Genomic DNA, 16304 nt, shown 5'->3' on the forward strand with positions numbered 1-16304 from the left:
TATGGCAGCCGGAAAATAGTGTGACAATCTGGATCTTCTTGGTTATCTAGGCCACTGATTGCCTATTCGGCACAAACCAACGTATTAACACTTAACTGCTACTTTTATTTCACGAAGGGCTAAAAATCATGAGATAAGTATATATTTTTCGACAAACGCGATGTCCCGCACTGCCATAACTCTAAAATTCAAAATGCACTTGTTTCCAAACGAAGGACACCATTGCGCTGAAATGCTTTCAAGATGTATAATTTTTGCACTTCTTATGCCTGATGAGGATAGAAACTCTGGTGGCTCTTTACGTTTGAATTTAAAACGTTCCACTGTATTGAGCATAGAACAATTAAAGTCGCCTTATTCAGATCTAATCATTAATTAGTTCTACAATAATAATTGAGACAAAATCCGAAAGGAAATGGAGCAATTTTAGTTTTTATTGGACAAAAACCTCCATCCAGAATAATTCTAAGTATCTTGCAGTCCTTTCTGCATTTTCTAAAAGGTTAATATATAAATAGTTGCTTGAAATAACACTGAAAACCATTCCCCATGGAAACGTGGGAAAATAAGTTTCAAAGTTCAGAGAAATTGTGCAGGCAAAGGTAAACTTTCATCATCAGTTTCATTTCACCAGTAATTTCAAGTATTTCATATGAACTTCAAAATCTGTTTCAGTCGACATTTGGTGTTGTTAGAAATAATTTCCTTTGAGAGGATATTTAAAACAGTCGCACAGCCGTTTGCAATACGATGTGAACAATCTCGGTACAAAGTTTTTTTCCACTTGTTACTCAAACGTCTTCTAGATTCCTTCTTAATTACTCGGAGGAGGGTTATTGAATGAACTTGGTGAGCAATTGTAAAAGGAGACCATGAAACAACTTTCATACCGCTACTGAAATTTTTTAACACAGGATTTGGCAATATGACTTCTACCAATACCAGAGTATACAAGCTTATTGAAGTGCCTTTGCAATTAATTCTCAACTTGTTTTTTTACTTGCATAATGTTAACATTTATGGAGCCCTGAGTAGTTTTTTTTTTTTCATCACGGCATGCTTATGAAAGTACGTAAGGATACTTTTTTGAATATTTTAACCGACCCAACCCTCCAAAAGAATGAAAAACGGCCAAAATATATAGGGACTTTCAGAATATATTTACGTGATTTCAGAATATATTTGCACATTGACCAGTCAAAATCTGTACAATGTCTTCTTAGGGGGGTTAAATCTTACACGGACTCGTAGATAGATCAGAAAGAGAAAATTAACAAAAATATTGCTATGACTTAATTTAGGTCTACGGGTTAAATTTCGCGGAGAAAACGTTTTTTCGCAATTTGCGATGAGTTCTCTTTCATCAAATTTTCTCTCATGAACTGTTTGTGGTACAATGTTAACCGAAAACTGAAGTTCATTTAAAAATTTAACAACGCAAATTTGTACTTATTAGAGTGTTTCAAGTGAAAAAACGTTTTGAATGACATTCCAATGGGGAAAGGAGTGTTGTTGACTGGCCGTATTATCTATTAGATGGAACTTTGTGCTAAAATATTCAGAAAATATAAATTTTAAAGAAGACTCATGAATTATTAGAACCGATCATAAAACGAAACTTAAAACTGTGTTAACACAACGATATTAAAGACATGATAAAAGGTCAGCTAGACGTCGAACTGGAAATCCTTGAAAAAAAAAACGCAGATTATATAATTAATAAATGGAATTTCTGTCGCTTATTTAAATCGACTTAAAAGGGCATACTTCGTGACTGGTTTTAAACCCACTAATTTGTTTTTGATTTCATTGGAAACTGAATGCGAAAACCTCTGTTTTTCATACATGAAAGAATGAATTTTAAGTTGTGGATAAGAAATGAAATAGTTAGCTTAAGCAACGACGATACCTACGCCCGGGACGACTCCTAGAAAGAAAAATGATATTTATAATCTCGTAACAATCTGGATATCTGCTCCGTACGCCAATCAGTACTTATAACTTGCTCAAACTAAATATGTAATGCCAGCGATCCATTCCAAAAAGAAATACAAAAAATTTGCCATCCCGACCTTTGTTCTTCAAAATGCACAGAACCTGTTCATGTCACGTTACGGCTACAAAATGCACAAAGATTTAAAACGCACGCGCCCAATCATTGTTCTACTCAATGAACCTTTTGTTTGGTGACGTTTTCGTTGCCGTTTTATGTTTTTTTTTCTTCATGTAGGATTTTTTATTTCCACAATTACGTCAATTACAATCCTTTTTTAACAATTAATTTACAGAAGAACGAATAAAGTTTGGTTTACAGAAGTTAACAATGACACCATATTGAATTAATTAAGAAAAAATATTTTGTCAATTCTTATCTTCATACTTATTTAACTTAACGATTTTCCTTAATAATCGCTTGTCTACTATAGTTATTAGTTAAAATTGTTTCCTCAAAGATCTTCTATTATTCTTTAAACAAATTCGTTTTATTCGATTTGAAATATGTGTTTTTCAGTTTTATATTTAATTACCTAAATTCTTATGAAGTGGCTCAAGGAAGGTAATGTTTCTCTACATCGACAAGTCCACAAGAAAGATTTTCCTAAAATTACTATATTTAACAAATAGATTCCATGTTGCCGTGCGTCTGTTCAGTAATAGATCACAGATGACGTCAAAATGTGTTAAGAACAAACAAGTGGCACACGAGGCGATAGCCGAGTGTGTCACTGATGTTCTTACCACATTTTGACGTCTTCTGTTATCTATTGCTGAACAGCCGCACGTCAACATGGAATCTATTTGTTTTATATAATAACGAAACAAACTACTCCAGATAAAGCTTTTTTTTATTTCAAAATCTTTCAACATAACTCGAAAGCCGACCTCGGCCCAGTTTGGCGAACACGAAAAAAGCCATTTGACGTAATCTATTGTCTATACAAATTGAAGCAATCTCATTGGTTGCTATGCATAGCAAAGAATTTTGATTGGTCCAGGAAAATCTCGCCACTGTCAAACCCGACTCGAGCGTCGCTTCTCGTGGAATGAAAACTTACAGCGAAAGCAGATTTGAACTGCCAAATCTACAAATCGTAAAGAAAATGCTGGATAAGTCAAGTCAGGTTTTGTCATCAGAGTAGCCCTGTGAGCCGAAAAGCTTGGATGTCGCTTCGAATATTGCAGGAGTTGAAAAACTACGCTCGGAAAACTTGCGGTTGCGGCCAACCTGGAGGCCATTCGATTCGAGTTTTGAATGAAAGGAACGTTAGTGATGGTGGAAATTTGTGTCCTCTGTGGTTAGTGATTCTCAAATCAGTGTGAAATAGTGTCGGAGACACCTTTTAGCTGCCATACAGTTGGCCGTGAGCTGTAGTGAACTATACTTTGCTCGCTGCTGTGCCCTGAAACGGACCGGAACATTCGTATCGGAAAGCAAGGTTATGTGTTTATTTTCACTGATTTTAAGAAGTGGTTTTGATGTTTCATTCCAGACAATCACTGTGTCAACAATTATTTTGAGACTGAGAAACGTTCATTGTTTTAAGTAAATTAATCTCATGAACATTTTGTTTATTGGGTTTGTTAAATTCGAGATAACGCAAAGGTTCTCGGCTTACCAAGACCAATTTTGTGTTTGATTTAGTCTCGCTCGACTGCCGACTGAGACTGCTCGAATATTTTTTCCGAGTTATTTTCTAAAACAGAAACGGCTTAATTTTTCTTCTTCCTGCTAGACTATGCTTCTGGTACCTGTTCAATGCCTGGACAAGACTTTCTTGTACCTTATCTTTTGCCTAGTCATGTAAAATATTATCTAAATTCTCAAAACTTGCTTGTCATCAAGGCTAAGTTCTTTCTTTAGCTTGACCCATTTACTTGGCTTTTCCAATTTTTGTTTAATAGGAAAACAGTAGTCAAAGTCACATTAGCGCTTGCCTTTACTGCGCTACGCAATGTAAGAAGATTGGAAAAAAAAAAAAAAAAAAAAAAGCAATCATTATCAACACAGTATCTAGATTAATAAATTTCTACGTGGCTGGGACTGCCCTTCCGTCCAAAAGTTTTCGTTGCCGTTGCCGTTGCCGTCGTGGTTTGCTTGAGCTCCCTAATATCCGGAAAGTTAGAACACACGAGTAACTGGGAGCGTAGGGCGGCGTTTCGTAAGACATTTCCGTAAATTCAAATTTATAATCATATTACCTTTGTGGGATAACTGCTTGCAAATGATTTGTTTCTCCGCCTCTTTTAGCGTAATTGCGAGAGTAGTTAACGCAATTTTCCTGTGTTTTTTTTTTCCTTTGGTGACATCAGACAATAAGTGTTTCTGATTTTCGTGAGTGGATAATTTCCAGCTAGAACTGATACTAAAAGTAAATGTTCCCTGAGTGGTGAATTCAATGTTTGGGCGTTAACAGGGTCTGTAGACAGATGTCAGCGAGGCATCAATTCTAAACCACACCCGGTTGTTCACTGCATCACATGACTAAAAAATAAATGTATTATGGTTATGATTGACAAAGGGAAATTGTGACAGGTTAGAGAGTTTACAAAACTGTTTGGCTGCGTATATACCAGCCCAAAGGGAAATAAATAGACGGCTTTCTTGCCAATTTCGAGTTAAAAACTGATTCTTCGTAAATAACTTGCACAAAAAATTGACTTGACTCAGCTCGAAAGCTCATTTCAAGGGCACCGCTTTAAAAATTGCAAATGAGCCAACGGATAATAAAGTTATAAAATTGACAGTGGATCAGCAATTAAATCTCTTGACTGAATTAAGACATTGCCAAAGAGTCAGGTGATGAGAATAAATAATACATCAACTATGAGATATTGTCTTGATGTCAAAATTTACAATATTTATTGCCAAATTTTCATCTTTCGCATATAAAAATATACGAGAAAGAATGTAGCAACTAAGTATTGAATGTTTCATACTTTTAAGTGGAAAAAATATCAAACGTAAGATTTATTTTGTCAAATCGCTCGCATTGTGGGCTGAAATGGCGCCACAAAACACCAGCAACAGATTGTTTTCAGTCGTGTGTCGTGACTAAAACTGACTCTATACATTGTTAAAGAGGAGACTAAGTAGAAGAAATGTACAATTTACAAGCTCTTTGCGGCGTTCTTATAGGAAAAGGTCAGAGAAAAGAATTGGATTTATGTGTTTCAAAACTTTGTTAAAGTTCAATCTTGACACCAAAATTGCAGTACATGTTCAAGAAGGGAAATCGATGCCCCCAAAATAACCAATACGTTTGATTTAGGAATTCTGGTTTTATAGCGGAGCTCCGGCGGCCCGAAGGGCCGCCAAGCGGAGCCCATACTCATATAGGAAAGAAAAGGAAACCCATGAGTTGATTTTCTTATGGTTATCATGGCTAGCGGTATTGCTCGTGGGCGCGTACGCACGACGACGACGACGACGGTGACGGCGGAGTTGCCCAACATGGCGGTCATACTCCAAATAATAGGTTGACAGAGACATGTAGCCTTGGTTTACCGTGTACTTCCTTGATATTGGACATCCATGTTATGATCAATTGACACATGTCAAAGCAAGGTATCCGCTGACCAGTATCACGTGACCATATCGCGGGTTCAAGTTAACAGCTCCTCGAGGTCACGTGTTTTTTGAAGTTGACCGCTGACCAAGTGCTGGTTATCGATTGGATCGCGGGCTCATATTGGGTTAGCTTGTTGGAAACAGGGCAGGATTGTTCAGAAGCCGGTTTACGCTAACCCAGGATTAAAAGCTAATCGAATTATAACTTTTTCTTCTATACAAATGTATTTTGCTGTTTTGTTTTGTGTATATGGTAATTATTAAAACTCAAAACAGAAGGCCAAACAATATACAGAAACCTCACTACAAAGTTACAAAACTTAAATCAAAATTCTACCTTTTTCTGGGTTAGCTTAATCGGGCTTTGAACAACCCGGCCCAGGAGCTACGCTTTTAGGCTGGCCTAAATCTATATATTTAATTACCCACAGACAGGTTGGAAGAACTGTTCTTGTGGCATATTGTGTAGATTTCATCTCGATACAGTCGCTTTTTTTAGAGCGTTAAATGAAGCGGCTGCAATTTGTGGCAGCTCGACTTAGCATATTTTTTTAAAAAACTAAATGACGACTAAGATCTTCAACGACAAAATAGGAAAAAAATTCCAAAGTAATACCAGGAGGGCGAATTTAATTCCTTGCATGGTACAGTCACATGAAAAATGATAAGGAAAAGCAATACTTTTGTTTTAAGCGTCCTGTACAAAAACAGTTAAGGTTGTGAAGTTCTTAACTGGTGATTTGTAGGAGAAAACGTGAGAAAGTTGTTGAACTGTAATCAGAGGTGGATTGTTTATAAATTCCAGAGAAAGATATCTTTGCGATTTCGGTGCAAACGAAGATGTGATTTTCCAGCATTCGCTCCGCTCCAGTTTTCACGTATTGGTCCTAGAAAGCGATAACAAATTCAAGTTAAAAAGTCGTTCATCACTGAAACGTGTTATGTCGATTATAGAAATGAACTCTATTATTTCCAAGAAATAGTGATCGACAGCTCATTTCTCCTTTCTGCAGATGATGAGAATTTCAATTAATTTTAGTTAATTACAATAATATTGATTTCAACAAGATGATGAGAAAAAAGGAAGTCAACTTTGGATCATTGTCTTGATGGAGCAGTGAATAAGCCATTTCCGAGTTTACCTTGTCCTTCTGTTTGAAAACGAGTTCTCTTGCAAAACCACTTTTGCGATGGAAGGCAAATTTCACTCTCGATTTCTGATTTTTTTCTAATTTCTTTGTGTACGATGACAATTAAAAAATAAGATGTTCAATACGCAGACACGTGAGTTAAGTTATGATTATCCATTTCCAACGTTCAATAGTGCCGCCCACTTTGTTGCAAAAGTAAACAAGAAGTAAAGTTATATTATTCCATAATGATGATTAGTTTTCGATTTTCCATTATTTTATTGTAACCAGAAGTAATTTGGTAACACTCTGTTAGAAATGCTGCGGGATAGCTTAAGGCAGTTTAAAATTATTCAGTACTTTTAAGATCCCTGGAAGGAATATAGCCTAGAATAATAAAATTTTATCTCGTTCCATTTTACTCGTCGGAAGGGTTTGGGGACTGCTCTCGTCGCGCTCGTTTGCTGAAGCACGTTTAATGAGTTAAGCAAACACCGTGAGCAAGCAACTTTCTGGCGTAAATAAGGCCACTAGCGTGACGTTTATTTTTCTCAAATATCCTATCTTAAAATAACAAGCATTTGATGATATCTTCAGCAAAGGTGGGGCACGAAAAAACCGCCACAAGCCACACAATGTGGCCGCCCCACCAAGACGAGAGCAGATCCCAGCCGACGATGAAAAAATGATTTTACCGATTCTTTTATCCGGTTAAATATCAGAATAATGTAAAAAGTGCTTCTAATAAAACCCAAGTATGCCAAGTCTCGAAGCAGCCCAAGTCTGACCTCCGAAGACATGACAAGTGTCAACTTGTTATTGTAGATCTGTAGTGTGAATACGCGTAATTAACGAGCCGCAGCTCCTGACTGCCCGGCGTGTTCATCACACTTCAACTACAGCAACTTAAGGCTACAAGCAAGAATAGTGCCACAGCTCATAACTGACTGGCGTGTTAAGTACGTAACGCTACTAAAGGGATACGTTAGTCTCCAAAACGAAATAGAGCTTTTCGTCTACCAGTTTTGAGTTTAAAATGTTTCTTCACTCTTCAGTTACACAAATAAACAGTAATTTGACGTTCACTTAAAGAATGGTTTGATTTAGCTCGAAAGATCATTTCATGGGCACTTTATAAAATAGTAAATGAGTCAAGTTAAATGCTTTGTCTTACGGATAATAAAGGTTTAAAATTGACAGTGGAAGAGCAATGTGTTCGTCACGTAGAAAATAGCGACAAGGTAGAACTGAACGAACTTTTCAATTCTCAAGAACTAGAAATCAACATACAATTTCTCCTAGCTGTCTTGAAACATTCTCAAAAAGTCAAGTGATGAGAATAAAGAAATAAAGCAACTGTATAGGATATTGTCTTGATATCAAATCTGACAACATTGCCGAATTTTCTAGTATAAGTTTAGTCAGTGTATCCATGGATACCATGTGTGTTTCTGGCTGTTTTTAAGGTAGCTGAAGTAAATCTACAGTTCTCATTCATGTTAGCATAACACGTTGTTAACTTGACTTTCTATAGAATGATAACAGAATCCTGGTTAACCGATTTCGTGATAAAGCAACACACAAATATTGATGGCAACCTATCAAACCCAAAAGATACGAATAGCTTGTGTATGGGAATAGAAATTGAAGAAAGAAAAAACTTGACATAGAGATTTGAAATTTTTGCGCTAATTCTTGTTAAACCAGTACAGTTGGTAAATTAGCATATAACGTCTCAGTGCACGTATTTTCAATTGTCTAGATACCACTTGCCTTCTAACTGATCAATAATGATAATTCTTGTCAACAGGATCACAGAGATTAGACGGATCCGTTGAGAAAATAGGCTGCAGCACTTATCAATGTTAAATTCAACGATCTTAAAATAAAGTGTTAAAAAAGGAGGTGAGCAAGTCTTCGAAAAGATTTAAGTGACTTTTTGGAAAAACATTACTGAAATTTTGAAAGCTATTTAATAAATCAACAAGACTTGTAAGGTAGCTTTCATCAGCATTTTCTTCTCTGAAACAATGTGAATCAAAGTACAGTACTGAAGTGAAATTTCGCAAAGCCTTTCCTAGTGTTAAGAGGGTGTAAGGGCTAATTAAAGGACTCACAAAAAAGAGCTCTTGGAACCTTCTACAACATTAGATCATTAAATAACGAAAAAAAGATATATAAAAACGCCGCAAACTAACTTTGCGGCCAAATCTTGTGTCCTTGTCCATTACTTAAAAACATAAACACAGTGTGTTAATAAATAAAGATGTGACCCCCTCCCAAATGATCGCAACATGTCACTCCAACATATCACAACATTGCTGTGCGTAACATGTTGCACGCGCTAGGCCACCCTCTTGAGACCTGTTCCGTCATATTACGTGCTGGTGTCTCACACTCGACCAAAACACCAAACAGGTCGCAACAGAGTGGCCAAACGCACACAACATGTTGAGAGGAGGTAGTAGGGAGCAAGATGACTCTTTTTCCCTCCTTCCTCCTCCACAGAAGAGGTAGTAGGGAGCAAGATGACTCTTTTTCCCTCCTTCCTCCTCCACAGAGGAGGTAGTAGGGAGCAAGATGACTCTTTTTCCCTCCTTCCTCCTCCACAGAGGAGGTAGTAGGGAGCAAGATGACTCTTTTTCCCTCCTTCCTCCTCCACAGAGGAGGTAGTAGGGAGCAAGATGACTCTTTTTCCCTCCTTCCTCCTCCACAGAGGAGGTAGTAGGGAGCAAGATGACTCTTTTTCCCTCCTTCCTCCTCCACAGAGGAGGTAGTAGGGAGCAAGATGACTCTTTTTCCCTCCTTCCTCCTCCACAGAGGAGGTAGTAGGGAGCAAGATGACTCTTTTTCCCTCCTTCCTCCTCCACAGAGGAGGTAGTAGGGAGCAAGATGACTCTTTTTCCCTCCTTCCTCCTCCACAGAGGAGGTAGTAGGGAGCAAGATGACTCTTTTTCCCTCCTTCCTCCTCCACAGAGGAGGTAGTAGGGAGCAAGATGACTCTTTTTCCCTCCTTCCTCCTCCACAGAGGAGGTAGTAGGGAGCAAGATGACTCTTTTTCCCTCCTTCCTCCTCCACAGAGGAGGTAGTAGGGAGCAAGATGACTCTTTTTCCCTCCTTCCTCCTCCACAGAGGAGGTAGTAGGGAGCAAGATGACTCTTTTTCCCTCCTTCCTCCTCCACAGAGGAGGTAGTAGGGAGCAAGATGACTCTTTTTCCCTCCTTCCTCCTCCACAGAGGAGGTAGTAGGGAGCAAGATGACTCTTTTTCCCTCCTTCCTCCTCCACAGAGGAGGTAGTAGGGAGCAAGATGACTCTTTTTCCCTCCTTCCTCCTCCACAGAGGAGGTAGTAGGGAGCAAGATGACTCTTTTTCCCTCCTTCCTCCTCCACAGAGGAGGTAGTAGGGAGCAAGATGACTCTTTTTCCCTCCTTCCTCCTCCACAGAGGAGGTAGTAGGGAGCAAGATGACTCTTTTTCCCTCCTTCCTCCTCCACAGAGGAGGTAGTAGGGAGCAAGATGACTCTTTTTCCCTCCTTCCTCCTCCACAGAGGAGGTAGTAGGGAGCAAGATGACTCTTTTTCCCTCCTTCCTCCTCCACAGAGGAGGTAGTAGGGAGCAAGATGACTCTTTTTCCCTCCTTCCTCCTCCACAGAGGAGGTAGTAGGGAGCAAGATGACTCTTTTTCCCTCCTTCCTCCTCCACAGAGGAGGTAGTAGGGAGCAAGATGACTCTTTTTCCCTCCTTCCTCCTCCACAGAGGAGGTAGTAGGGAGCAAGATGACTCTTTTTCCCTCCTTCCTCCTCCACAGAGGAGGTAGTAGGGAGCAAGATGACTCTTTTTCCCTCCTTCCTCCTCCACAGAGGAGGTAGTAGGGAGCAAGATGACTCTTTTTCCCTCCTTCCTCCTCCACAGAGGAGGTAGTAGGGAGCAAGATGACTCTTTTTCCCTCCTTCCTCCTCCACAGAGGAGGTAGTAGGGAGCAAGATGACTCTTTTTCCCTCCTTCCTCCTCCACAGAGGAGGTAGTAGGGAGCAAGATGACTCTTTTTCCCTCCTTCCTCCTCCACAGAGGAGGTAGTAGGGAGCAAGATGACTCTTTTTCCCTCCTTCCTCCTCCACAGAGGAGGTAGTAGGGAGCAAGATGACTCTTTTTCCCTCCTTCCTCCTCCACAGAGGAGGTAGTAGGGAGCAAGATGACTCTTTTTCCCTCCTTCCTCCTCCACAGAGGAGGTAGTAGGGAGCAAGATGACTCTTTTTCCCTCCTTCCTCCTCCACAGAGGAGGTAGTAGGGAGCAAGATGACTCTTTTTCCCTCCTTCCTCCTCCACAGAGGAGGTAGTAGGGAGCAAGATGACTCTTTTTCCCTCCTTCCTCCTCCACAGAGGAGGTAGTAGGGAGCAAGATGACTCTTTTTCCCTCCTTCCTCCTCCACAGAGGAGGTAGTAGGGAGCAAGATGACTCTTTTTCCCTCCTTCCTCCTCCACAGAGGAGGTAGTAGGGAGCAAGATGACTCTTTTTCCCTCCTTCCTCCTCCACAGAGGAGGTAGTAGGGAGCAAGATGACTCTTTTTCCCTCCTTCCTCCTCCACAGAGGAGGTAGTAGGGAGCAAGATGACTCTTTTTCCCTCCTTCCTCCTCCACAGAGGAGGTAGTAGGGAGCAAGATGACTCTTTTTCCCTCCTTCCTCCTCCACAGAGGAGGTAGTAGGGAGCAAGATGACTCTTTTTCCCTCCTTCCTCCTCCACAGAGGAGGTAGTAGGGAGCAAGATGACTCTTTTTCCCTCCTTCCTCCTCCACAGAGGAGGTAGTAGGGAGCAAGATGACTCTTTTTCCCTCCTTCCTCCTCCACAGAGGAGGTAGTAGGGAGCAAGATGACTCTTTTTCCCTCCTTCCTCCTCCACAGAGGAGGTAGTAGGGAGCAAGATGACTCTTTTTCCCTCCTTCCTCCTCCACAGAGGAGGTAGTAGGGAGCAAGATGACTCTTTTTCCCTCCTTCCTCCTCCACAGAGGAGGTAGTAGGGAGCAAGATGACTCTTTTTCCCTCCTTCCTCCTCCACAGAGGAGGTAGTAGGGAGCAAGATGACTCTTTTTCCCTCCTTCCTCCTCCACAGAGGAGGTAGTAGGGAGCAAGATGACTCTTTTTCCCTCCTTCCTCCTCCACAGAGGAGGTAGTAGGGAGCAAGATGACTCTTTTTCCCTCCTTCCTCCTCCACAGAGGAGGTAGTAGGGAGCAAGATGACTCTTTTTCCCTCCTTCCTCCTCCACAGAGGAGGTAGTAGGGAGCAAGATGACTCTTTTTCCCTCCTTCCTCCTCCACAGAGGAGGTAGTAGGGAGCAAGATGACTCTTTTTCCCTCCTTCCTCCTCCACAGAGGAGGTAGTAGGGAGCAAGATGACTCTTTTTCCCTCCTTCCTCCTCCACAGAGGAGGTAGTAGGGAGCAAGATGACTCTTTTTCCCTCCTTCCTCCTCCACAGAGGAGGTAGTAGGGAGCAAGATGACTCTTTTTCCCTCCTTCCTCCTCCACAGAGGAGGTAGTAGGGAGCAAGATGACTCTTTTTCCCTCCTTCCTCCTCCACAGAGGAGGTAGTAGGGAGCAAGATGACTCTTTTTCCCTCCTTCCTCCTCCACAGAGGAGGTAGTAGGGAGCAAGATGACTCTTTTTCCCTCCTTCCTCCTCCACAGAGGAGGTAGTAGGGAGCAAGATGACTCTTTTTCCCTCCTTCCTCCTCCACAGAGGAGGTAGTAGGGAGCAAGATGACTCTTTTTCCCTCCTTCCTCCTCCACAGAGGAGGTAGTAGGGAGCAAGATGACTCTTTTTCCCTCCTTCCTCCTCCACAGAGGAGGTAGTAGGGAGCAAGATGACTCTTTTTCCCTCCTTCCTCCTCCACAGAGGAGGTAGTAGGGAGCAAGATGACTCTTTTTCCCTCCTTCCTCCTCCACAGAGGAGGTAGTAGGGAGCAAGATGACTCTTTTTCCCTCCTTCCTCCTCCACAGAGGAGGTAGTAGGGAGCAAGATGACTCTTTTTCCCTCCTTCCTCCTCCACAGAGGAGGTAGTAGGGAGCAAGATGACTCTTTTTCCCTCCTTCCTCCTCCACAGAGGAGGTAGTAGGGAGCAAGATGACTCTTTTTCCCTCCTTCCTCCTCCACAGAGGAGGTAGTAGGGAGCAAGATGACTCTTTTTCCCTCCTTCCTCCTCCACAGAGGAGGTAGTAGGGAGCAAGATGACTCTTTTTCCCTCCTTCCTCCTCCACAGAGGAGGTAGTAGGGAGCAAGATGACTCTTTTTCCCTCCTTCCTCCTCCACAGAGGAGGTAGTAGGGAGCAAGATGACTCTTTTTCCCTCCTTCCTCCTCCACAGAGGAGGTAGTAGGGAGCAAGATGACTCTTTTTCCCTCCTTCCTCCTCCACAGAGGAGGTAGTAGGGAGCAAGATGACTCTTTTTCCCTCCTTCCTCCTCCACAGAGGAGGTAGTAGGGAGCAAGATGACTCTTTTTCCCTCCTTCCTCCTCCACAGAGGAGGTAGTAGGGAGCAAGATGACTCTTTTTCCCTCCTTCCTCCTCCACAGAGGAGGTAGTAGGGAGCAAGATGACTCTTTTTCCCTCCTTCCTCCTCCACAGAGGAGGTAGTAGGGAGCAAGATGACTCTTTTTCCCTCCTTCCTCCTCCACAGAGGAGGTAGTAGGGAGCAAGATGACTCTTTTTCCCTCCTTCCTCCTCCACAGAGGAGGTAGTAGGGAGCAAGATGACTCTTTTTCCCTCCTTCCTCCTCCACAGAGGAGGTAGTAGGGAGCAAGATGACTCTTTTTCCCTCCTTCCTCCTCCACAGAGGAGGTAGTAGGGAGCAAGATGACTCTTTTTCCCTCCTTCCTCCTCCACAGAGGAGGTAGTAGGGAGCAAGATGACTCTTTTTCCCTCCTTCCTCCTCCACAGAGGAGGTAGTAGGGAGCAAGATGACTCTTTCCACGGTTAATTTATTCATATATTCAATTTAGGTAATGACTCCTGAAATCGTAACAAAGAAGGTGCAAATGCTTTTATTATTAACATTGTTTATCCTCTACCTTTCTTGGAAGGAGACTTACTTTGCATTTAAATTGAGTTGAATCCAAGATACATTTTCTATTCCCAAAGCGGAGCACAATACCTTAAGAAAATCGTCAGTGACACGATGTTTTGGGCACAGTGGTTTTTTGTTTGGCCAAAATTCCCCACTCTCTTACCGCAGAATATTGTTCGAAGAGCATTAATTTCTTTTCCTCAAACCTTCACTCCACTGAATGAAACAATCGCGCGTGAGGAATAAATTTCTTCCATAATCCCCTACTTTCCTAGGATGAAGATTTGGAGGGAAGTGTATATCTAACCATAATCTCTTAATCTTTCCTTAAAATTCAAAAGTGGTTACATTTTGAGTAAAACTTCCTCCCAAAGTAATTTTCTTTAAGATGGTCAAGGTTTAGGAAATGGCTTAAAGACTAGACTGCTTATTTATGCCCATAGTATCGACACAATGTAGTTTAGTCTTACCGCTACTTCTTAACCCTCTCAGAGAAAAGTACTTTGGGAGGAAGTCTACCTCATATTAGAAGCCCTTTTTGAACTTTAAAGGACGAGTGGAGGATTATGGATGAGAGTTAAACTTCCTCTCTAAATATTATCTCTAGGAAAGTAAAGGATTATGGACGAAATTTAATCCTCCTTCGTGATTGTTTCATTCAGGGGAGTGGGGGTTTTTGGGGGACAGGAATTAAGAATCTTTGAACAATCTTCCCCTGTAAGATGGTGGGGGATTTTTGGCCGAAGATAAACTACTGTGCACAATGGCTTGTGTAGGGTATCTCACGATTTTTTTTATTATCTGACGATTTTTTTCTGGCATTGCCCTCTGCTTTGGGAATGAGCAATGTTCTTTGGATTAAACTGAATTTAAATGCAAAGTAAAGGACAACGACGCAGGTTTAACCGCATTCACCTTTCTGGTTCTGCGGCGTATTTTTTTCTACAGTTATTTTCTAAATAATATTTTATCACAGGAAGGTGTAAGAGCTTATTGGAGTCTAGTCTTTAATTTGCTCTTTGCACCTTCCTTACATCAGCTAAGTTTACTTTCATTATTTGCGAAAATCTCTATCTTTTTATTCTTCCCTCATACAGACTTGATATTATATATATTCACGTCCGCTTCATTTGTTAATCAACTATTCCATCCTAACTTACTATGAGGATCGACAGATTTACGATAAACGGAGTACAGGTGCTTTTCTTAAAGTTTATTTCCAAGCTCAAAGCGAATTTCTTTGAAAGTGTTTCTGCATTTGTCTTTTAACCAGTTGTTCGCTGTGGTGTATCATTGTTCACTTTCTTTACTATTCCCCAGGCTACCTGTTGATCGAATCAAATATTAACAGTTCATCAGAATGTGTCACGCAGAATCAACATGTATTATTATGTGATGAACTATCGGAGTGAGGGTGCTGCTGCGATACTCTCCTACTTGTTCTATATTTTCTTTCCAAATAAAACTTACGGTGCTTACATATATAATGAAATGTTCACAAGGTAACGCTAGCTTTTGGCTTCAGAAAAAAAAAATAAACAAATACTAAGCAAAATAAACTAGTTTTTTAAATATAGAACTCTTACTAAATGATTGCCAATTAAATCTCTACACTTTAAAACGTCACCATAGTGTTATCGAGCGCAGAATGAACTGTCTTTTGAGTCCATCTTTCAGCTTTGTCCGAGCGATTATCAGTTTGTTTTCTGAAATTTCGAGTGCTGTGACAGCAAATGGCCTTGTTTCACTGAGCCTTCTGGAGAATTTGATTATCCATTCAATGTTTCTAAGTCCTCTTCCGAAACTTCGGTGAGACGAGAAAAAATGTCCCTATTTTGCAGACATCTTCAACCACTGAATAGTAATGGATGATCGTACAAGATATACCCTAGCCAATCAGAATGCAGTATTGCATTAGTATAATCCGGTAGATTTGCACTAATGATAAACAGATTACGGTACCGTTGCCTAGCACAATAACTGTTGGTTATTAATTCTTACATAATGATCAAGAGTGATCACAATAAAACGTTTTCATGAAATCATTATGAAGACTCATTTGACTTTGTGAATTCTTTTGTTAGAAAACATTTTTGGACCTAGAAATTTTAAAGTTAAAATTGCAAATTTCATTTTCAAAGTTAAAACTTTAACTTTGCAGCAACTATTTACTTCTGCTGGCATGTTGACACGACCTTGTTTCCTTACTTATGATCAACAACACGCTCTGCCTCGATCTGAACCAGTAGGGAAGAAATGACTTGCATTTAATGTCTTTTTTCAGGTGTTCTGAGCTGCACTTAACAAATCTTAAGAAAGAAACTGACATATTCATTTCCACTTGTCTTATTCGCATCCTTGGATGGGCCGTGGCTCAATATTTCTCTGCAAACTGAAGTCGAGTGATACAAAACTTAAGCCCTGCTCCGCTGTGTCAATACTTGATTGAATTATCGCTTACAGAAAACAGCACCTCTTGTTAAAGATGGTTTTTCATGTTTTTGGTATCCTTAAAGGGACACAGTCGGCTTTGGGACCGCGCTGACCTGG

The 16304-nt window shown here is 40.7% G+C and overlaps 1 protein-coding gene across 1 annotated transcript; it reads right to left on the bottom strand.

The window, feature by feature from the left end:
* Nucleotides 1-9009: 9009 nt before the first annotated feature.
* Nucleotides 9010-13676, bottom strand: LOC149097873 (uncharacterized). Its single transcript, XM_089277978.1, has 2 exons — nucleotides 12506-13676; nucleotides 9010-9149 (listed from the first exon to the last, which is right to left on the bottom strand). The coding sequence occupies exons 1-2, from the start codon at nucleotides 13674-13676 to the stop codon at nucleotides 9010-9012; spliced, it is 1311 nt and encodes a 436-aa protein (XP_089134104.1).
* Between the last annotated feature and the right edge of the window lie 2628 nt (nucleotides 13677-16304).

Source organism: Orbicella faveolata, unplaced genomic scaffold (genome assembly GCF_042242905.1).
Source record: "Orbicella faveolata isolate gen_17 unplaced genomic scaffold, um_ofav_v1 contig_46, whole genome shotgun sequence".
Classification (NCBI taxonomy): Eukaryota; Metazoa; Cnidaria; class Anthozoa; order Scleractinia; family Merulinidae; genus Orbicella; species Orbicella faveolata.

Excerpts from the sequence above, each read along its gene's own strand:
- LOC149097873 (XM_089277978.1), bottom strand. The coding sequence starts at position 13,676 with ATGAATAAATTAACCGTGGAAAGAGTCATCTTGCTCCCTACTACCTCC. Across the intron at positions 9,150-12,505 it reads GGAAGGAGGGAAAAAGAGTC|ATGTTGTGTGCGTTTGGCCA; the intron begins ATCTTGCTCCCT and ends CCTCCTCTCAAC.